The sequence below is a fragment of the Salvelinus fontinalis genome, chromosome 19 (assembly GCF_029448725.1).
Source record: "Salvelinus fontinalis isolate EN_2023a chromosome 19, ASM2944872v1, whole genome shotgun sequence".
In the NCBI taxonomy this organism is placed as follows: domain Eukaryota; kingdom Metazoa; phylum Chordata; class Actinopteri; order Salmoniformes; family Salmonidae; genus Salvelinus; species Salvelinus fontinalis.
The window spans coordinates 52,397,605-52,421,430 of record NC_074683.1 but is presented as its reverse complement, the minus strand read 5'-3'; the positions used below and the strand labels follow the sequence as shown (position 1 = coordinate 52,421,430).

At 46.8% G+C, this 23,826-nt stretch overlaps 1 protein-coding gene and 1 pseudogene across 2 annotated transcripts in view; one reads left to right on the top strand and one right to left on the bottom strand.

Annotated features, from left to right (window-relative positions):
* The window catches only part of LOC129816946 (myc box-dependent-interacting protein 1), a 52,475-nt gene extending 47,601 nt beyond the window's left edge, over positions 1-4,874 (top strand). Inside the window, exons 15-19 of one of the 2 annotated variants that reach the window (XM_055871929.1) lie at positions 961-1,269; positions 1,714-1,770; positions 2,006-2,080; positions 2,190-2,291; positions 2,559-4,874. In XM_055871929.1, coding sequence (XP_055727904.1) covers positions 961-1,269; positions 1,714-1,770; positions 2,006-2,080; positions 2,190-2,291; positions 2,559-2,660 — 645 coding nt within the window. In that variant the 3' untranslated portion in view covers positions 2,661-4,874. The remainder of the gene's footprint in view (positions 1-960; positions 1,270-1,713; positions 1,771-2,005; positions 2,081-2,189; positions 2,292-2,558) is intronic. The other variant, XM_055871930.1, reaches the window with a different exon arrangement.
* A 14,613-nt stretch (positions 4,875-19,487) lies between these two features.
* The window catches only part of LOC129816945 (indian hedgehog B protein-like), a 10,725-nt pseudogene continuing 6,386 nt past the window's right edge, over positions 19,488-23,826 (bottom strand).

Here is a 23,826-nt window from a genome sequence, read left to right as displayed (position 1 = left end):
CTGATCCAACAGGGACTGTCTAGCTGATCCAACAGGGACTGTCTAGTTGATCCAACAGGGACTGTCTAGCTGATCCAACAGGGACTGTCTAGTTGATCCAACAGGGACTGTCTAGTTGATCCAACAGGGACTGTCTAGCTGATCCAACAGGGACTGTCTAGCTGATCCAACAGGGACTGTCTAGCTGATCCAACAGGGACTGTCTAGTTGATCCAACAGGGACTGTCTAGCTGATCCAACAGGGACTGTCTAGCTGATCCAACAGTCATGGGAATGTCTAGCTGAATTTAGGGACTGCATGATACTAACAGAATAACAAAATAGTTATTTCAGGGTTTTATGGTTTGCTTTCATGCCCTAACCAAACTGTTATCTCCACAGCTCTGTGTTTTTGTTGGTAAATAGTAACGCAGAACATAACGAGAATTGTACCTCTGACCTTCCGCGGTGTTACCTGGTAGCCTGAGTACCAGTCTGGGCCGTCATGCCAACTCCATAGCAACAGTCTTCTTTGAGTTGGAAAAGCTAACGATGGAAAACCTAATTGATGTTTCCTAATTGGTCTTTTCACTTTTTCGCCACATCCCCCACGTCTCAATCATCAATCTTTTTATTTATCAATGAATTAATTAATTTAATTAATTTCTTACATTTCTATTATCCCCGATAAATGGCCCATTGTCATGGAAACCCTGGCCTGACCCGGTTCTTGGTCACTATGGCTTCCTATGGCCTATTATACCCCATTTCACCCTACCCCGTACCTTCGCCCCTTAACCCTCGCCCCTGCCCCCTACCCCTCACCCCTTCCCCCTGCCTCTACCCCCTTGCCCATGCCCATTGCCATGGAAACCCTGGCTCTAAACCTGGTCTCTATGGCTTCGAATGGGTTCCTCATACCAATGGACATGCCCCATTCTGCCCATTTAATTGCCACACCCCGACCCCTCGCCCACCTAGCCTGAGGAAACTCCTGCTCCACCAGAGGAGCCCCAGGGCTGGGGGGATGACGGTACCCTGCCGGTGCGTGCTGCTGGCTGGGATGATGACGGTACCTTGCCGGTGCGTGCTGCTGGCTGGGATGATGACGGTATAGCTGCTGCCACGGCAGGCTGGGATGACGATGGCTCTCTGCCTGTGAAGGTGGATGACTCCTGGGGGGATGATGGTGATGCTGATGCTACATCCGTAGCCCCAGCCACTGCTTCCGCTGCTGTGGCCGATTCTGAGGCCGCTGGCTGGGATGATGAGGAGGAGGGGGTGCCCCAGGTACGATGGAAAGTGTAGGATGCATCTGGAGCTGGGTGGATGCATCGGCTACAACACTGGTCTGGTGGTCTAGCAGGACAGGATGGAGGATACTGTAGTTGTAGACACATGATGGTGAAGCTCACTGGTTCTCTGGTTCTGTCTGGTTCTGTCTGGTTCTCTCTGGTTCTTCCAAGTAGTAGTAGTAGGCAATGCCAGGTGTCCTTTGAAAAATAGGTATTCTGACATGTGACTTCCTGGAATGTGACTTCCTGGATAAATAAAGGGATACAATAAAGAAAGAGGATCTTGTTTTTTCAGTTCCCTTCAAAACAAAATGTATCGTAGTCTTTCAGTCCGGAAAACACTGCCGGGCTGTAACAGGAGATACTTTATAGACTGGGGGTGCATTTTCAGTGACATCATGATGTGCTGTGTAACAGTTCTTCTCTCCGTCTCTGACAGGCTGACACACTTACGGCACCTGCAGCCCCTACACCTGCAGCCGCAGCACCAGAAGAGGTACCCTGTCAAAGACAGACAGTCATAACAGACCAATAGGGTCAGGTATAGTACCTTAGGTCCCACCCTGTCAAAGACAGACAGTCATTACAGACCAATAGGGTCAGTTATAGTACCTTAGGTCCCACCCTGTCAAAGACAGACAGTCATTACAGACCAATAGGGTCAGTTATAGTTGGATGGTTGGTTGATTGATTGACAGATTGACTTATTTTTGTCACTTCTTTTGTCCCAGACACCTGCTGTGGCAGCAGCAGCAACCAACGGAGATTCAGAGGCCATAGAGATGCCTCCAGGATTCGTCTTCAAAGTGAGCGGGGATGATGATGATGATGATCGGTGATTCAATTCTACGCCGTGTAATATCCAGTAGGAAATAATCTGCCATTGAATTGTACTATTTTCTTCCTCGTGTTCAGGTGACCACCATGCATGACTATGCCGCTAATGACTCAGACGAGCTGGAGATGAAGGCTGGAGACATAGTGCTGGTTGTCGCCTTCGACAACCCCGAAGAACAGGTCAGTGTTTTTAGTCATAGCCTGATGGTCTATTCTGTTTGTGCTTTATCAAACGCCTGTCTTTGTTCGTACATGATTATTCCAACAATAGAAGAATTAACTACATTTAAATAGCCTTGTTTGAGCCAGAACGGGTTCATAGGACCGTTTCTGTAGTGTGAGGCAGCTTTGATGTACAAAAGACATGAGTCTATCTCATGGCCTTAGCTACATTACAAAGCCGTGTGCTTTGGGTTCCTCTTAATCCACATGATGTGTGTGTTTCAGGACGAGGGCTGGCTGATGGGGATGAAGCAGGAAGACTGGATCCAGAATAAACAGAGCGCGCTCAAAGGGGTGTTCCCCGAGAACTTCACCTCCAGGCTGTGAAGGAGGAGACGCCATATTTTTTCTCCTCTGAGTTCTCTCTCGTCCACAAGATCCTCTATTCTCTTCCCTCTCTCTCTCTGCCAGAATCCTCCTCTCCTCTCCTCTCCTCTCCTCTCCTCTCCTCTCCTCTCTTCTCTTCTCTTCTCCTCTCCTCCAGATTCTTCTTTTCTCTGTCTCTCTCTGTCTCTGACCCAATTCCCTGTGCCATACTCCCTTCCCTTTCCTAACCTCTGGGTTTGTGCCAGCGTGATACTGTAGGTATCGGCATGAGAAACAGCACTGCATCGTCAGCTGTCTGTTCTGTCACCATGTCTAGCATGGTTTACATGCTCTTGCTGGTTAGAAGTACATATTTTATGGGGGGGGGGGGGGGGTACTGAGGCTATAGGGTCAGATTGTGGCATATCAGTTGACTTGCACTTGTTTTAAATCGCCATAAAACAGAAACATGTTTCAGTATACGTACATACTTTCAGGAGGTGTATTACAAAGGAGTTTATCTAGTGTTCTTTATCATCTTTTTTCAACACAATCAGACAGAAAAGACATTGACGATGACCCTTAGGACTTTACAGAGGGCGTAACCTCTCAGAGAAACTCCTCTAGTGGCATGACACAATTATACCAGCCCTAAGAGACCTTAGACCTTTTTTGATATGACTCGTTGGCTTTCTCCTCAACCCCTTCACCCACTAAAGTATGTTTGTGTCAAGGTTGCCAGGTTTTGTGATGATTCCGGGTTGCCAGGTGTTGTGATGATTCCGGGTTACCAGGTGTTGTGATGATTCCGGGTTACCAGGTGTTGTGACGATTTCGGGTTACCAGGTGTTGTGATGATTCCGGGTTGCCAGGTGTTGTGATGATTCCGGGTTACCAGGTGTTGTGACGATTTCGGGTTGCCAGGTGTTGTGATGATTCCGGGTTGCCAGGTGTTGTGATGATTCCGGGTTGCCAGGTGTTGTGATGATTCCGGGTTACCAGGTGTTGTGATGATTCCGGGTTGCCAGGTGTTGTGATGATTCCGGGTTGCCAGGTGTTGTGATGATTCCGGGTTGCCAGGTGTTGTGATGATTCCGGGTTACCAGGTGTTGTGATGATTCCGGGTTGCCAGGTGTTGTGATGATTCTTTCCTGAAAAGACTAACTAACCCTCGCCCTGTTCTATACTGTATGTAATTGTCACCTGAACTTAATTCTATATTCCTGCATCATTTAACCCTTAAAATATTAAGGAAAGCAGACTATCTGTGTAAGGACACTAAATATGGTTGTGTTTTGGTTCCTGAACGTGTGACAATACAAATCTATGTGTGTTATGTTTTTTCTCTTGATGTTAAGTAACTCTGACCCCTTTCTGTGGTTGGTGTGACTGGTGGTTTATGATTTAGATTATTCATCCTTCAGAATAACTCACAACTTATTTTTTTGTATGCAGTGCGGAGCAATGATTATTGGAAGATAGGTGAAACTGTCAACTCAGAAATGTTAATAATATCATAGAGACATTGTTGTATTCCCCTTATGCCATGCCCCAGTTCAGTGTGACTTCTGTGCTATTGAAACTGACATGACCTGCTGAAATGATGCCGTGACTTGTAGTGCATGTAGGAGTGTTTGTGTACGTACGTGAGTACGTGAGTACGTGAGTGCGTGAGTGCGTGAATCCGCGAGAGTGTGTGTGTGTGTGTGTCCTTTTCATACAGAGAACTTTTGTCCCTCCTCGGCTGTACCTCTCAATTGATTTAAGTGCTATTGTCATTGCTTTCACTTCCTCCTGTGTGGTGATTGGATAAGACAGTTTTACAGGAGCCATTCTGATTTGATTAAGGACTCAGGAGAGACCAATTGTACTCAGTCATATTTAAATACTTTTACGTTTTTTGCTGGTGTTATTATCATTGTGTATTTATCGTGTATATTACGTGTAATTTAACAAGCTGTGACAAGCATATTATTCATATCCGTGTATGTGAGTAAATGTGTCAAGGAGCATGCCAAATGAATTCCATGTGTCGTGTATTATAGGAGCAATCCTCTTTGTTGAACTCGTTAGGGTGGGGAGAGACCTTGTTCCTTCTCATCCTATTGGAGACCAATAGTAATGAACATACCGTGTTCCTTCTCATCCTATTGGAGACCAATAGTAATGAACATACCGTGTTCCTTCTCATCCTATTGGAGACCAATAGTAATAAACAGATATTTAGAAGCTCAACTTGGCTCCTTATTCTTTATACTGTGTTTCCTGTTAATGACGTTCTTGTTCCTCTCCTTTGTTTCCCTACCGTCATCAACGTTCCCTTTCAATAGTGCATTAGGTGTGTTTAATGGTATGTAGTGTTTTGTGACAGACTAGCTGGTCAGCATGACAATTTTCCTCAAGTTTTATTTAACTAGGCAAGTCAGTTAAGAACAATTCTTATTTTCAATGACGGCCTAGGAACAGTGGGTTAACTGCCTTGTTCAGGGGCAGAACGACATATTTGTACCTTGTCAGCTCGGGGATTTGATTCAGCAACCTTGTGGTTACTAACCCAACGCTCTAAACACTAGGCTACCTGCCGCCCCAATTTGGTTTCCAAGATTATATAATGTCATAGCCTTGATAATCAGTAGGTATAAGTCGATTCAGAAGCCATTGTAGTGTAGTGTTAACTTCTCTTGAACTTCCCTTTAGCGGGAACATTTTCCTAAACAACCGCTGAATTGCAGGGCGCAAAATATTACTAACAATATTAATAATCATGCAATCACAAGTGAAATATACCAAAACACATCTTAGCTTGTTGTTAATCCACCTATCGTGTCAGATTTTGAAAATATGCTTTGCAGCGAAAGCAATCCAAGCTTTTGTGAGTTTATCAATCACTAGACAAAACAGTAAGAACAGCTAGCTCCAAAATAGCATGGTCACGAAAGTCAGAAAAGCAATACAATTAATCGCTTACCTTTGAGGATCTTCGGATGTTTGTACTTACGAGACTCCCAGTTACACAATAAATGTTCTTTTTGTTCGATAAATATTCCTTTTATAACAAAAAAATGCCATTTGGGTTGCGCGTTATGTTCAGAAAATCAAAGCCTCGTTCCGTTCGACGAAAATTCCAAAAAGTATCCGTAATGTTCGTAGAAACATGTCAAATGTTTTTTATAATCAATCCTCAGGTTGTTTTTAACAAACAGAATCGATAATATTTTAACCGGACCGTAACCTATTCAATAAGAGAGAAAAAGAAAATGGAGAGCTACCCCTCTCGAACGCAGGAACTAATCAGAGGACACCTGACGAGTTTTGAAATTTTTCAAAATAGAAGCCTGAAACTATTTTATTTTATTTTTTATTTTACTGTTATTTTACCAGGTAAGTTGACTGAGAACACGTTCTCATTTGCAGCAACGACCTGGGGAATAGTTACAGGGGAGAGGAGGGGGATGAATGAGCCAATTGTAAACTGGGGATTATTAGGTGACCATGATGGTTTGAGGGCCAGATTGGGAATTTAGCCAGGACACCGGGGTTAACACCCCTACTCTTACGATAAGTGCCATGGGATCTTTAATGACCTCAGAGAGTCAGGACACCCGTTTAACGTCCCATCCGAAAGACGGCACCCTACACAGGGCAGTGTCCCCAATCACTGCCCTGGGGCATTGGGATATTTTTTAGACCAGAGGAAAGAGTGCCTCCTACTGGCCCTCCAACACCACTTCCAGCAGCATCTGGTCTCCCATCCAGGGCCTGACCAGGACCAACCCTGCTTAGCTTCAGAAGCAAACCAGTAGTGGTATGCAGGGTGGTATGCTGCTGGCAGCATGTCTAAAGCCTGGTCATAGCCTAGTAACAGTCATAGTTTTCTATCATAATCTGTAAATTTTATGCATATTCTACGATCTGGACCTGAGAAATAGTCTGTTTACCTTGGGAACATTATTATTTTTTTTAATTAAAAAAAATCTGACCACTAGCGTCAAGAGGTTAAATCACTCATTGTTTTGGTTAGTGTGTGAAGATCATGTTTAACAAAGGAAGACGCAAGTTATAACAAACTACTAAATGGTTCTTACCTGTAATGGGTCAAAGTTCACCTAGTGCAGAAAGAGGGCAAAGAATGGTGACACGTTTCAGCAGATCCACTAATGTTGTTGTGAAGGGGTTTGCAGGGGATCCGTTGAAGACTGAGAGAGAGAGTGAGAGAGAGGTGAGAGAGGTGAGAGAGAGGTGAGAGAGAGTGAGAGGTGAGAGATGAGAGAGAGTGAGAGGTGAGAGAGAATGAGAGAGAGGTGAGAGATGAGAGAGAGTGAGAGAGGTGAGAGATGAGAGAGAGGTGAGAGATGAGAGAGAGGTGAGAGAGAGTGAGAGAGAGGTGAGAGAGAGAGAGAGAGGAGAAAAAGGTGAGAGAGAGTGAGAGGTGAGAGATGAGAGAGAGTGAGAGGTGAGAGAGAATGAGAGAGAGGTGAGAGATGAGAGAGAGTGAGAGAGGTGAGAGATGAGAGAGAGGTGAGAGATGTGAGAGATGAGAGAGAGGTGAGAGAGAGTGAGAGAGAGGTGAGAGAGAGAGAGAGAGAGGAGAAAAAGGTGAGAGATGAGAGAGAGAGAGAGAGAGAAGGAAATGTGCATTCATGTAAAGAGTGTCGACAAGAAGACAACAACAGTGTACGACAATGGATGCCTTTCAACGTATTGACCCTGAACGTCCTGAGGTGAACGAGAAACACCAGCAGGATAGATATCTCAACAGGGCTGACCCAACATCCAGCCTGCTTTCTCAACAGGTGTGACCCAACATCCACCCTGCTTTCTCAACAGGTGTGGAACCAACATCCACCCTGCTTTCTCAACAGGTGTGGAACCAACATCCACCCTGCTTTCTCAACAGGTGTGGAATCAACATCCTCCCTGCTTTCTCAACAGGTGTGGAATCAACATCCACCCTGCTTTCTCAACAGGTGTGGAACCAACATCCACCCTGCTCTCTCAACAGGTGTGGAATCAACATCCACCCTGCTTTCTCAACAGGTGTGGAACCAACATCCACCCTGCTTTCTCAACAGGTGTGGAACCAACATCCACCCTGCTCTCTCAACAGATGTGGAACCAACATCCTCCCTGCTTTCTCAACAGGTGTATAACCAACATCCACCATGCTTTCTCAATCTCTTTCTTATCAGTCCAACCCTCATTTAACAAATCTGATTCAGCTAGTTAAGGTAATGTTGAGTAGCTAATTAGAAGAATGTGTGTTAAATTAGGGTTGGGACTGATAACTTACAGGACAGTACATCTCCAGGAAGAGGGTTGGACTGAAAACCTACAGGACAGTAGATCTCCAGGAAGAGGGTTGGACTGTAAACCTACAGGACAGTAGATCTCCAGGAAGAGGGTTGGACTGATAACCTACAGGACAGTAGATCTCCAGGAAGAGGGTTGGACTGATAACCTACAGGACAGTAGATCTCCAGGAAGAGGGTTGGACTGTAAACCTACAGGACGGTAGATCTCCAGGAAGAGGGTTGGACTGATAACCTACAGGACAGTAGATCTCCAGGAAGAGGGTTGGACTGAAAACCTACAGGACAGTAGATCTCCAGGAAGAGGATTGGACTGATAACCTACAGGACAGTAGATCTCCAGGAAGAGGGTTGGACTGATAACCTACAGGACAGTAGATCTCCAGGAAGAGGGTTGGACAGAAAATCTACAGGACAGTAGATTTCCAGGAAGACGGTTGGACTGATAACCTAGAGGACAGTAGATCTCCAGGAAGAGGGTTGGACTGAAAACCTACAGGACAGTAGATCTCCAGGAAGAGGGTTGGACTGAAAACCTACAGGACAGTAGATCTCCAGGAAGAGGGTTGGACTGAAAACCTACAGGACAGTAGATCTCCAGGAAGAGGGTTGGACTGATAACCTACAGGACAGTAGATCTCCAGGAAGAGGGTTGGACTGAAAAACTACAGGACAGTAGATCTCCAGGAAGAGGGTTGGACTGAAAACCTACAGGACGGTAGATCTCAGCCTCAGCCTCCCCCTGGTCCAGCCTCAGCCTCCCCCTGGACCAGCCTCAGCCTCCCCCTGGTCCAGCCTCAGCCTCCCCCTGGACCAGCCTCAGCCTCCCCCTGGTCCAGCCTCAGCCTCCCCCTGGTCCAGCCTCAGCCTCCCCCTGGTCCAGCCTCAGCCTCCCCCTGGTCCAGCCTCAGCCTCCCCCTGGACCAGCCTCAGCCTCCCCCTGGTCCAGCCTCAGCCTCCCCCTGGACCAGCCTCAGCCTCCCCCTGGTCCAGCCTCAGCCTCCCCCTGGTCCAGCCTCAGCCTCCCCCTGGACCAGCCTCAGCCTCCCCCTGGTCCAGCCTCAGCCTCCCCCTGGTCCAGCCTCAGCCTCCCCCTGGTCCAGCCTCAGCCTCCCCCTGGACCAGCCTCAGCCTCCCCCTGGTCCAGCCTCAGCCTCCCCCTGGACCAGCCTCAGCCTCCCCCCTTGTCCAGCCTCAGCCTCCCCCTGGTCCAGCCTCAGCCTCCCCCTGGTCCAGCCTCAGCCTCCCCCTGGACCAGCCTCAGCCTCCCCCTGGTCCAGCCTCAGCCTCCCCTGGTCCAGCCTCAGCCTCCCCCTGGTCCAGCCTCAGCCTCCCCCTGGTCCAGCCTCAGCCTCCCCCTGGTCCAGCCATAGCCTCCCCCTGGACCAGCCTCAGCCTCCCCCTGGTCCAGCCTCAGCCTCGCTCTGGTCCATCTCTGGAGATCCTTATCCCTGCTGAAGTCCTCACTGTCCAGATTGGTGAGTTAGTCTCTCCATGTCACTCAGGTTGTACAACTCATTTGACAAACAAAAAAAACATTTTTTTTTTTTTGCAGACAAATTCATGATGAATATCACAACTGTCGAATGCAGTGTAAATCAGTTGTACTAGGCCTTTTAATAAACGGAAGCCGTGGTATATCAGATCGTATACCACGTGTATGACAAAACATTTCGTTTTACTGCTCTAATTACATTGTTAACCAGTTTATAATAGCAATAAGGCTCCTCAGGGGTTTGTGATATATGGCCAGGCACTCCACGTTGCGTTGTGCTTAAGAACATCCCTTAGCCGTGGTATATTGGCCATATATCACACATCCTAGGGTCTTATTGCTTAAGTATCTCATTGTGGTTAATGGCGCGATCTACTTTGTGTCCTGCAGGGGGCACTGTGGGGAGAGCGAGGAAGTGATCCTACATAGAGCCAACCCAGTAAGAGAGGTACTGTACTCTAGTCTATAGTGCTGCTGTCCATGGTGCTGAACCCAAAGACCAGACCACCTCCTCTTCTCTCATTTAACTCCTGCTCCGCTGTTACCGAACACAACTTTCGGGAGATACGGGTACTGTAGATTCAACTACGTTTATAACCTTTATCAAATCAAATGTATTTATAAAGCCCTTCTTACATCAGCTGATATCTCAAAGTGCTGTACAGAAACCCAGCCTAAAACCCCCAAACAGCAAGCAATGCAGGTGTAGGAGCACGGTGGCTAGGAGAAACTCCCTAGAAAGGCCAAAACCTAGGAAGAAACCTAGAGAGGAACATGGCTATGAGGGGTGGCCAGTCCTCTTCTGGCTGTGCCGGGTCAAGAGGTTCAAGAGACTTTAATACAGTGATACAGATGTGCAAAATACACATGTATACACTATATATACAAAGTATGAGGACACCCATTCAAATGAGTGGTTTCGGCTATTTCAGCCACACCCGTTGCTGACAGGTGTATGAAATCGAGCACACAGCCATGCAATCTCCATAGACAAACATTGGCAGTAGAATGGTCTTACTGAAGAGTTAAGTTACTTTCAACGTGGCACCGCCATAGGATGCCACCTTTCCAACAAGTCAGTTTGTAAAATTTCTGCTCTGCTAGAGCTGCCCCGGTCAACTGTAAGTGCTGTTGTTGTGAGGTGAAAACGACTAGGAGCAACAACGGCTCAGTCGCAAAGTGGTAGGCCACACAAGCTCACAGAACAGGACCGGAAGTTTTTAAAGTCTATTGATAAAGTTTGGTTACTGGCTAGCTACCTTTTGACGTTTATATCCGGTGACGCGGATGGCATCAGTTGCTGGGACCGTTACTATCTATCCAGTGGTCCTGCCAACTAAGGCCGGGTCTGAGGAGTTGTTTGGCGTAGCAGCTAGCCTAGCTGCTAGCTAGCTGCCTATCAAGCTAGCAGGGTTTTCTTGAGGGCTTGAATGCTGCCCGCAACGCGGTTAGTCCTTGTGGCTGGGACCGAGGATTGTCCCGGTGCTTGAGGCTGTCTAGATCCCTGCTGTTTGTTGTTGTTGTTTTACAATCTTCCCTGCAACCTGCCTTGTCTGGAACTGCGAGGAGTAACAGCGTAACCTACTGTTGTTACCATGACAAAGACCAAAGCCAAGTAGTGTTCGGGAGAGTGGTGTCTCTCTATCAAAGGTGAAGGATATTTTAAACAAACACAAAGCAGTCGCTACAGCAACAAGAAAATAGCTTCAGGTGTTTTTGTCCAAATACTGGCGGAGTCGACTAATACATGAATGGACCTGACCAGAGAGGTCCAGGACCTGACCAGAGAGATCCAGGACCTGAAGAACAGTTTGCAGCTCGATGAGTTTAAACAAGGAATAACGGGCAAGATGACAGCAATCTGTCATTGAGAGAGGACATCAGTTCTATACTGTATAAATCTGTGATAATAATGACGAATGAATCAGATTATCTCGAGGGACAATCAAGGCGGAACAAAATGGTTGTGGAAATAATTGCAGAATCTCCACGAGATCTGGATGGAGGACAAAGTGAGGGAAATGATCGCAGAGAAACTGAAGATGGACCAATTGGAGCTTGAGTTGGAGTGCGCCCACAGGACTGGAAAACCCACCTCTGGCCAAGGTGACAGGCCCAGGCCCAGGCCCAGGCCCAGGCCAAGGTGACAGGCCCAGGCCCAGGCCCAGGTGACAGGCCCAGGTGACAGGCCCAGGCCCAGGTGACAGGCCCAGGTGACAGGCCCAGGTGACAGGCCCAGGTGACAGGCCCAGGTCCAGGTGACAGGCCCAGGTGACAGGCCCAGGTGACAGGCCCAGGTGACAGGCCCAGGTGACAGGCCCAGGTGACAGGCCCAGGTGACAGGCCCAGGCCAGATGTCTGTCCATCTGTCTGTCCGTCCTCTATTTTTCCCTCACTTTTTAGTGGAGTCTTAAACTCCCTGTATTCACAGCTTCCTGCATTCAGTCATATATTTTTTTTAAAGAAATATCCAAACTGTATTAGGATTGTTAGTTCCTGTTTCTACAATTAGAACTGACGTTGTCATGTTTCTCTGTGTTTCTTCTTAGTGTTCCTGTCCCAGCGTCTACGCTCATACATGCTCCCAGCATGCCTCAGGCTCCCCCAGCTAAATGTTTGCAGGATGCTCTCTGTCAGCTCTCTCCTCTGTCAGATCTCTCCTCTGTCAGATCTCTCCTCTGAGTCTCTGCTCGGTCAGAATGAGTGAGTGAGTGAGTGAGTGAGTGGGTGGGTGGGTGGGTGAGTCAGTGAGTCAGTGAGTGAGTGAGTGAGTGAGTGAGTGAGTGGGTGGGTGGGTGGGTGGGTGAGTCAGTGAGTGAGTGAGTGAGTGAGTGAGTGAGTGAGTGAGTGGGTGGGTGAGTGAGTGGGTGAGTGAATGAGTGAGTGAGTGGGTGAGTGAGTGGGTGGGTGAGTGAGTCAGTGAGTGGGTGGGTGAGTGAGTGGTTCCTTCTGACAGACACTATCAACTCTTAAGAAACATCTCTAGTTAGCATCTCTCTAGTTAGCATCTCTCTAGTTAGCATCTCTCTAGTTAGCATCTCTCTAGTTAGCATCTCTCTAGTTAGCATCTCTCTAGTTAGCATCTCTCTAGTTAGCATCTCTCTAGTTAGCATCTCTCTAGTTAGCATCTCTCTAGTTAGCAAAGCCAGCAAAATTGTAACCTTTATTTGTGTGCAAGTGCTGTTGCCATGGTTGAGTGTGTGGGTTCTGTGTGCCGTAGTGGAGAGGGGTTTTTAACCTGCACTCTGTCTCTGAACTGCTGCCAGTACTGAAGACAAGCAACACTTGTCCTTTCCTGTACCTTCACCATCAGACCTCACATCCTTCACTGGCCGTAGCTCAGCCCCCCCCCCCCCCCCCCCCCCCCCCCAGGTCAGTAGTGTTAGCTTAGTCTTTTGTGGTTAACAAAGATTTTACAGTTAATTAAGCAAATGACTGGTGGAAGACATGACACTTCCCAGTTCATTAAGTCTCCGTTTGTTTCATCAGTCAAATATATATATATTTTTTTTGGGGGGGGGGTCTATGTTAATGTCATGTTATGGAATTCACTTCTGATCTCTCCATATGTACTGTGTGTTTGTGTGAAACAGAGACGTGGCTCACCCTGCTGTCAGTTCGAGGCATAATACTAGCTGTTAAGAGCATTGTAACCCAATCCAACTAAGTGAAAAATCTGTCGATGTGCCCTTGAGCAAGGCACTAAACCTTAATTGCTCCTGTAAGTCGCTCTGGATAAGTGTATCTGCTAAATGACTCAAAATGTAAATGTGTTTTGAGTGCTGATTTTTACCCTCTGCATTTAGTGTCTATGTTTTGACTCTTTCCCCTGCTCTTCTCTCTCTTCTCCTAGTCCAGGCAGACAGTGCAACTGGCAGCCATTTTGGGGCTGGCCCTTAGGGTTGTCCCCTCGACTGACACAGCTCATCACCTCTGTCCCCTTGGTCATCTGCAGTTAGTTTCCTTATCCGTCCTCTGTCTGTCTTCCTCCTGTGTGTCTGTCTATAAGTCTGCCTGTTATTTTTCTGTTGAGTGACTCTTTCTCCTGCTCCTCTCTCTCTCTCCTCCTAGGCTGAGTCCAGACAGACAGTGCAACAGGCAGCCATTTTGGGGCTGGCCCTTAGGATTGTTTCCCGTCGACTGACAACTCTTTCTCATTTCGTCTTTCTTCGATTCCTTACATCCTCCCTCACCGTTATAGAAAATCCTAAATTCCTCCCCTATGACTTTGTCCTCCAATGCATTTTGAGATGGAGGCAAGAAGAGAGGGAATGACAAACAGAGGAACGATAAACTGATAAAGGATTCTATACCAGGTGCTTTTCTCAGTGTAACCTACACAATCGCCGTGGAAACGGGTGTGAAGTCCTTCCAGTTCACACACATCGACTCAGAGCACACGTAACAACTTCAACATCAGGTTTAGCAGTCTTCATGTCTCTTGTACTTCCTCACTGGTTCAGTATGCAGCCCAGATTTATTGATACTGGTAATTTCTCTAATATGTAGCCTGGTCCCCAGATCATTTTGTGCTGTATAGTCAACTTATATAGTAACTTTAGACCAGGCTATTCTTTCAGTGAAATTAGCCTGGGTGCCCATCTCTTTCTGCTTTCTTGCCAACTACCTATGTTATTGTCATGCCAGAAAAATAAAAATGACAGTGATGGATTTGGCAAGATGGCACAAACAGATCTAGAACCAGTCTACAGATCTAGAACCAGTCTACAGATCTAGGAGCAGTCTACAGATCTAGAACCAGTCTACAGATCTAGAACCAGTCTACAGATCTAGGACCAGTCTACAGATCTATAACCAGTCTACAGATCTAGGAACAGTCGACAGATCTAGAACCAGTCGACAGATCTAGAACCAGTCTACAGATCTAGGAACAGTCTACAGATCTAGAACCAGTCTACAGATCTAGAACCAGTCGACAGATCTTGGACCAGTCTACAGATCTCGGATCAGTCTACTGTGATATTACACAGCCAGGCAAAAAAGAGCAACGTGGCAAAATAAGTGTCTTGCCCATATCCTAATTGAGTATATTTGTGTATGTATTTGTGTGTATACCTGTGTAGGTATAGTCAGTGTTGAGGGCTTTCTCAAGACCTCAACTGTACACCTGGTGGGCATCCTAGCTTTCCTATTGGACAATGGTAGCCTAGTGGTTAGCGCATTGGGCCAGTAACCGGAAGGTTGCTAGATTGAATCCCTGAGCTGACAAGGTAAAAATCTGTCGTTCTGAACAAGGCAGTTAACCCACTGTTCCTAGACCGTCCATTGTAAATAAGAATTTGTTCCTAAATGACTTGCCTAGTTAAATAAATAAAAATACAGTATCAGGTGCAGTCTACTGTACTTCCACATTATAAAAGTTGTTGATGAGATAAGCATAGATATATAATAACTAGAATGTACATTCAAGTCAAAGTTGCCTGAAGGACTTGAAATGTTCTAGTCAGTCTATTTCTGTGGTTATATAAGTACATTTCCTCATGTGGGTCACGTTCTGTCTTGTTTCAAAGGTCTCTATCAGGGAGAGAGAGAGAGAGAGGACATCAGTCAACGTTGAACCAGGAAGTGGCGTCAAGTTTTATGAGTCCCCTTACTTCCTGAGAAGACGGTGGTAGTTCTCTGCCTGTAGGATCACAGAGATGTACTGTAGAGTCATAGACTGTATATCTGTCTTGAATAATCTATAGTGTTGATGGTACATTTAAGGCCGACTACCGGAGGCATTAGGCATTGCATGGCTATTAGTTGGGTTTTCTATGACAGTGGGTTTTTGTATTGGTGGTGCATTGGTATGTGACTGGCTCATGTTGTTTGTGTTATCGAATTATGATTTTGCCAAGTAAAGAATTGCCAAAAAAATAAATAATACATTTCAGTAATTTTAAAAATAGATCTTTAAATAGTTTTTTCACAACATAATAATATACATTTGACATAGTTCAGCACAAAATAACATAATGCCTCAGATTTCACATGAATACATGAACACATGAAGATATGAAGATATGAACACATGAACACATGAAGACATGAACACATGAAGACATGAACACATGAAGATATGAACACATGAAGATATGAACACATGAAGATATGAACACATGAAGATATGAACACATGAAGATATGAACACATGAAGATATGAAAATATGACTTCAGAATAACCTGGATAGATTGATAGAAGTTGACAGGATCATATTACACACAGACATGTATCAGACAAGTTGACAATACGTTTACAATAAACCCCCCTGTACAGACCAATACATGTAGTAGGCCAGGTAAAGATGACCTCTGAACTCTTTCATCTGCTACACCAACATCAGACTCCTTGTGCTGGAGACTCTTCAATTCACCCTTCTCTCTATCTCCTCATTATCTAACCTGAGTGTGTTTGAGTGTTTACCTCGTGTGTGTGTGTGTGTGTGTGTGTGTGTGTGTGTGTGTGTGTGTGTGTGTGTGTGTGTGTGTGTGTGTGTGTGTGTGTGTGTGTGTGTGTGTGTGTGTATGTGGTGTGTGTGTGTGTGTGTGTGTATGTGTGTGGTGTGTGTATGTGTGTGTGTGTGTGTGTGTGTGTGTGTGTGTGTGTGTGTGTGTGTGTGTGTGTGTGTGTGTGTGTGTGTGTGTGTGTGTGTGTGTGTGTGTGTGTGTGTGTGTGTGTGTGTGTGTGGTGTGTGTACACATTCCAGTGTTGAGTGTCAAGGACCCGCGTGGTCCTGAAAAGAGGAAGGCACATGATGAGAAAGGCCTAAATAAATAGTCAGGCCGAGGCACAGAGGTCTTGCCTTTACATGTGGTGCTCCCTGCAATGTAATGTACACGTTTCTCAAAGTATCTTTGGGTGTAAAGCAGATGAACTCTGCCATTCTGTGCAGCAATTCTCAAAAATTCCCAAAATGTTGTATAATTTTGCTTCCAGAAACTTTGGAAACTTTTTGAAACTCTAAAAAGGTGATAGAAAGTTATTATTTGTTTCCATTGACTCATATTTCCTTACCCGTCACCTTACCGGTCCGCAACGCAGACGACTCTCATTAAACCTTAAATTTCTTCTCAACGGGAGAATGGCGCTGGGATGGCGGCCATTTTTAACAGGCTTCTGACCAATAACACCATTTTGTTGTTGTTTTTTATTTTTTTTTATTTTTTTTTTGTGCATAAAATGTTTCCACTATTGTTTCTTGGACATCAGAACAATGAGCACTAAACCTCGATTTGGATGAAGAATTATACTTCCATGACTCGGGACATACTGCTCAGCCGGGACCAGGCCCTAATCCCAGACACTCGGACGAACAAAAAAAAGACGACGATAAAGAACCATGATGAAACTACGGAGGAGAGTAAAATAATCTGCCTCGACCCTCTGTTGTATTGGCGAATTACCAGAGACCAAACTGGACGAGCTTCATTCGAGACTATCCTATCAAAAACGGGAACTGAATAACTGTAATATCCTACACTTCACGGAGTCGTGGCTGAATGAGGACATGCTTAATATAAATATAGCTGTTTTTTCTATGCGTCGGCCGGACAGAATGACAGATTGGCAGCATCTCGTAACCTCAAGAGCGGGGGGGTGTGTGTCTCTGTTAAGAAAAGTTGGTGCGCAATATCTAATATTAAGGCAGTCTCGAGGTTCTGCTCGCCTGAGCTACAATACCACATACCACAGCCCAGCAACACCTTGAAGCTCTACACTAAGTTAAGGTCCCTTGGACTGAACACCTCCCTCTGCAACTGGATCCTGGACGTCCTGACGGGTCGCCCCCAGGTGGTAAGGAAAGCAACAACACATCCACCACGCTGACCCTCAACACGGGAGCCCCTCAGGGGTGCGTGCTTACTCCCCTCCTGTACTCCCTCTTCACCCGCAACTGTGTGGCTGTGCACAACTTCAACACCACGTTTAAGTTTGCTGACAACACAACGGTGTTAGGCCTGATCACCGACGACGATGAGACAGCCTATAGGGAGGACTGCGTCAGACTGCGTGTGGTTCCAGGACAACGGACTCTCCTTCAACGTCAGTAAGACAAAGGAGATCGTGGGCTACAGGAAACGGAGGGCCGAGCACGCCCCCCATTCACATCGACGGGACTGTAGTGGAGACGGTCGAGAGCTTCAAGTTCCTCGGTGTCCACATCACGAAGGATCTATCATGGTCCAACACACACCAACACAGCCGTGAAGAGGGCACGACAACGCCTCTAACACCCTCAAGAGACTGAAAAGATTTGTCCTCAGATCCTCAAAACGTTCTACAGCTGCACCATCGAGAGCATCTTGACTGACTGCTTCACTGCTTGGTATGGCAACTGCAAGGCATCCGACCTCAAGGTGCTAAAGAGGGTAGTGGGTACGGCCCAGTACATCACTGGGGCCGAACTTCCTGCTATCCAGGACCTCTGTTCCAGTCGGTGTCAAAATCGTCAAAGACTCCAGCCACCCAAGCCACAGACTGTTGTCTCTGCTACCTCACGGCAAGTGGTACCGATGCACCAAGTCTGGAATCAAGAGGACCCAGAACAGCTTCTACCCCCAAACCATAAGACTTCTAAACAAGGTAGCCTAGTGGTTAGAGCGTCGGGCCAGTAAATCAAAGGTTGCTAGTTTGAATCCCTGAGCCGACTAAGTCAAAAAATCTTCTGATGTGCCCTTGAGCAAGTCACTTAGTCGCGCTGTATAAGAGTGTCCGGTAAATTACTTTTTAATAATCTATATAAAAAAGGTAAACAAATGGCTACAGAACTACCTGCATGGACGCTGTTTTTCACGGACTCTATGCACACATGCTGGATTTGACCACACATACACCCACACACATACACTACATACACCCACACACTCACTCACTACATGACAAAAAGTATGTGAACACCTGCCCCATGGTCATTAATATGGAGTTGGTTTCCCCTTTGTTGCTCTAACAGCCTCCACTCCTCTGGGAAGGCTCTCCACTAGATGTTGGAGAATTGCTGTTGGTTCCATTTAGCCACAAGAGCATTAGTGAGGTCAGGCAGTGATGTTGGGTGATTAGGCCTGGCTCGCAGTCGACGTTTCAAATCATCCAAAAGGTGTTCGATGGGGTTGACGTCAGGCCTCTGTGCATGCCAGTCAAGTTCTTCCACACCGATCTCGACAAACCATTTCTGTATGGACCTCGCTTTGTGCACGGGCGTATTGTGCCCAGGAAAGGGCATTCCACAAACTGTTGCCACAACATTGGAAGCACAGAATTGTGTCATTGAATGTCATTGTATGCTGTAGTGTTAAGATTTCCCTTCACTGGAACTAAGGGGTCTAGCTCAAATCATGAAAAACAGCCCCAGGCCATTATTCCTCCTCCACCAAACTTTACAGTTGGCAACATGCACTGGGGCAGGTAGCGTTCTCCTGGCATCCACAAAACCCAGATTTGTCCATTGGACTGCCAGATGGGGAAGCGTGATTCCTCCAGAGAATCAGAGAACGCGTTTCCAAAGTCCAATGGCGGTGAGATTTACACTACTCCAGCCAATGCTTGGTAATCTTAGGCTTGTGTGTGTCTGCTCGGCCATGGAAACCCATTTCATGAAGCTCCCAACGAACAGTTATTGTGCTGATGTTGCTTCCAGAGGCAGTTTGGAACTCGGTAGTCAGTTTTGGAACCGAGGACGATTTTTACGCGCTACACGCTTCAGCGGTCCCGTTCTGTGAGCTTGTGTGTCCTACCACTTCCTGGCTGAGCTGTTGTTGCTCCTATACGTTTCCACTTCTAGCAGAGCAGAAATTTGACAAACTGACTTGTTGGAAAGGTGGCATCCTATGACGGTGCCACGTTAAAAGTCACTGAACTGTTCGGTAAGGCTGTTCTACTGCCAAAGTTTGTCTATGGAGATTGATTGGCTGTGGGCTTGATTTTTTTATACACCTGACAGCAACGGGTGTGGCTGAAATAGTCGAATCCACTCATTTTAAGTGTCCACATACTTTTGTATATAGTCATCCCTCTCTCTCCTCTATATAGTTTTTATAGCCATGTTACTTTTACTCTTTATTTTTATTTGTTATTCGTTGTTGGAAATGGACCCGTAAGTTAGCGTTTCACTGTTAGTCTACACCTGTTTTCTACGAAGCAATGTGACAAAATAACATTAGATTTGATTGGACAATTTTCTTGCGAACTCCCGGTCTCTTTATCTCTCTGAGTCATGCATGACCATCCCCCAGGGGTGGAAATGTCCAGGGTCCAATAGGAACGTTCCTATCCAATGCAGGACTTGTGAGTACCAGTGTAGTCCGTCTCCTAGAGAGGCACCAGTCCCGGTCCATCTGGTCCAGCTGTACAGCAGGCGGAGAGGACCAAAGGCCCAGTGGGCTAGGTGGTGCTGGTCCATAGCAGCGTAGCACGAGGCTAGAACGCCGTCCACCACCAGTGAGCCGTGGCGTGTCAGAGGGGCGAAGGCCCCAGTGTCCATCTGGATGTGGACCCAGATAACTTGGGACAGGTTTCCCTGTGGTCCCTGGTTTCTCCCTGCTGTCAGCACACACTGTCCTGGCCGTACGTCGCTGGCGTACATAGTCCGCATGACAGCACCTTTTGCCGATTTGCCCACTGAACAGTTACCATCTGTCACGAACACAAGATGAGCTGCAGTGAGGGTCAGGTTTGCTCCCGTCTCTGTTCCCAACACGTAGAACTGTTTCCTCGCTGCAGGCTCGTGGTCCAGGAAGGTGAAGAACTCACTGTATACGAGGTCTCCTCCGCTCCTGCTGCCGTCAGCCCCTGAGGAGGCCAGGACCCGGTCACCTGGCTGGAGGTCCTGAACCGTCCTGCTGCTCCCGTCATCCAGAGTGACCAAAGAACGACCCGGGAAACAGCCCCCGGTCTTTGCTGCTACTGAGTGCTCTGAGATAGAGGGAAAGGAGTGAGGGGGACAGGGTAGAGAGAGAGAGAGAGAGAGAGAGAGAGAGAGAGAGAGAGAGAGAGAGAGAGAGAGAGAGAGAGAGAGAGAGAGAGAGAGAGAGAGAGAGAGAGAGAGAGAGACAAGAGAGAGGTAGAGAGAGGTAGAGAGAGAAAGAGAGAGAGAGAGGGGGGTAGAGAGAGAGAGAGAGAGAGAGAGAGAGAGAGAGAGAGAGAGAGAGAGGGTCTTATTGAAGGGTTCTGTTAAGAACTGTAGACTGACACAATAACTGATTTGAAAGTGGTTATGTCAATAGATTGGTTGTCTGATTTGCTACACATGCTACACAATTCTAAATCGCTAATTAGTCTTTTGACCAATCAGATCAGAAAGAAATATCTGATGTGATGAGTCAAATGTACAGTTAGTAGAAATGGATCAGAATTGGGCTGCCTGTTAAAATGCAGATGTCTTGTTATGGATACCTAGTTTAAAAAATAAAATAAATCTGGCATTTCAGCCCAACATGTTTATTCCATGAGATTTTACATGATTATCATTTTACGGAAACAACAGGACCTTCGGATGAAATTCCCATTAGAGCTTTTGAAGCCTTATGTCAATACACAGGCAGGCATAGTTACCAGCAGACAGACAGACAGACAGACAGGCAGACAGGCAGGCAGACAGGCAGACAGGCAGACAGACAGACAGACAGACAGACAGACAGACAGGCAGACAGACAGACAGACAGACAGACAGACAGACAGACAGGCAGACAGACAGGCAGGCAGAGAGACAGACAGACAGACAGACAGACAGACAGACAGGCAGACAGACAGACAGACAGACAGGCAGACAGACAGACAGACAGACAGACAGACAGACAGACAGGCAGACAGGCAGACAGGCAGACAGACAGACAGGCAGACAGGCAGACAGACAGGCAGACAGGCAGACAGACAGACTTTATTTAAACATATAATCCTTACAAACAACCTTCCATTGAAACATTGGCAGTCTGTGTGTTTACAGGTAAACATATGAAAAAGCCATTCTACCAATCTTCTCCTTTTCAACTCAACTTTGCTCATGATTCAGAATAAATCTATTACGAGCTAATGAGTAACCCAATGATTCAATCTCCACTGAAATGAGGTCAGAAGTCTCAGTGTGAGACAGGTAAAGATCACATTCCAAGTGGCACCCAATTCCCTACATTTTGGCCCTGGTCAGAATTGGGCTGCCATTTTGGCCCTCCGGTCTTCCAGTGGGTCCCAAAAACCAATATTTGGGAAGGTTAATTACCAAGGCCAGGTGATAAGATTCGATCTGAGAAGGGAGACCAGGGAGACTAACGTAAACTACCCGACATGGAAATAAAAGGAGAAAGTTAATCAGTTAACCAGCTCTTACAGTGGGGTCTCTCTCTTTCCAGCGCCAACTCAACTCTTAACTTTTAAAAATTATAATATTTAACTAGGCAAGTCAGTTAAAAGAACAAATTCTTATTTACAATGACGGCCTACCACGGGCCAAACCCTCCCCTAACTCAGACGACGCTGGACCAATTGCGCGCAGCCCTATGGGACTCCCAATCACAGCCTGTTGTGATACAGCCCGGGATCGAACCCGGGTCTGTAGTGACACCTCTAGCACTGAGATGCAGTGCCTTAGAGCGCCGCGCCACTCGATCTAAGGCACTGCATCCTATCAACACACAGTCACGTGTGCATACAGATAGGTATGAACAGAGCCTGACTCTTTGTTGACCCTTTGTTACACTTCCATCCATTTAGACAGAAATCACTATAGAACACACACCTCAGTTATCACCTCAGAGAGAATCCTGTTTGAGTGGAGTCCATCACCAGAACCCCACCAGATAATGTAGTCTACAGTGACGCCCTACCAAAGTCTAGATAATGTAGTCTACAGTGACGCCCTACCAAAGTCTAGATAATGTAGTCTACAGTAACGCCCTACCAGTCTAGATAATGTAGTCTACAGTGACGCCCTACCAAAGTCTAGATAATGTAGTCTACAGTGACGCCCTTCCAAAGTCTAGATAATGTAGTCTACAGAGACGCCCTACCAAAGTCTAGATAATGTAGTCTACAGTGACGCCCTACCAAAGTCTAGATAATGTAGTCTACAGTGACGCCCTACCAAAGTCTAGATAATGTAGTCTACAGTAACGCCCTACCAGTCTAGATAATGTAGTCTACAGTGACGCCCTACCAAAGTCTAGATAATGTAGTCTACAGTGACGCCCTACCAAAGTCTAGATAATGTAGTCTACAGTGACGCCCTACCAAAGTCTAGATAATGTAGTCTACAGTGACGCCCTACCAAAGTCTAGATAATGTAGTCTACAGTGACGCCCTACCAAAGTCTAGATAATGTAGTCTACAGTGACGCCCTACCAAAGTCTAGATAATGTAGTCTACAGTGACGCCCTACCCACGTCCAGATAAAATAGACTACAGCGAGGCCCTACCCACGTCCATGTAAAATAGACTACAGCGAGGCCCTACCCACGTCCAGATAAAATAGACTACAGCGAGGCCCTACCCACGTCCAGATAAAATAGACTACAGCGAGGCCCTACCCACGTCCAGATAAAATAGACTACAGCGAGGCCCTACCCACGTCAAGAGCCCAGAAAGCTCTTCCTCTAATTGACTCCCTGCAGACAGTTGTCTTGACAGACTGCCGGTAATGAGCTGCCTCACCTCAGGTCTAACACCCTCACCCCCCCCCCCCCCCCCCCCACCCCCCCCCCTGTCTAGCACCTCACCTGCGTTGGCCTAATAACAACTGACAACACTCAGACCAAAGGGACAACTAGGTTGCTTTAACAAATCAATAGGGGTTAACCTGATCACTGCTGAAAGCAGAACTCTCGTCTCTTTCTGACAGACAATTGACAACAAATCTCTAAGCTCACCCCAGTGTGTTCTCTGAGACTGCAGTTGAGGCTAGCAGCACTGCATGTTGCCAGTACAATAGGTGGTACTTTTATAAATGTTGATACTAAGATGTTTTGGTTGTTGCTCCGTCTGCATCCCATCCCCATACCTGACTTGACACTGCAGTGCACGTGTGCCTTGGATTCATAGTAGACCCAGTCGAAGCCGGCCTCCACGGCCAGGCGAGCCAGCATGGAGTACTTATTCCTGTCCCGGTCTGACGTGGTGATGTCCACCGCTCTTCCCTCGTAATGGAGGGAATCCTCGGAGTGGTGCCCGTCCTCGTCCCAGCCCTCTGTCACTCTCAGCTTCACCCCAGGCCACATGTTCATCACAGAGATGGCCAAGGAGTTCAGCTTGTCTTTACAGCGCTGGGGGAGAGAGAGGAGAGAGATGAGAGAGAGGAGAGAGAGGAGAGAGGGATGACTAACAACGCTGGGGGAGAGAGAGGAGAGAGAGGAGAGAGATGAGAGAGAGAAGAGAGAGGAGAGAGGAGAGAGAGGG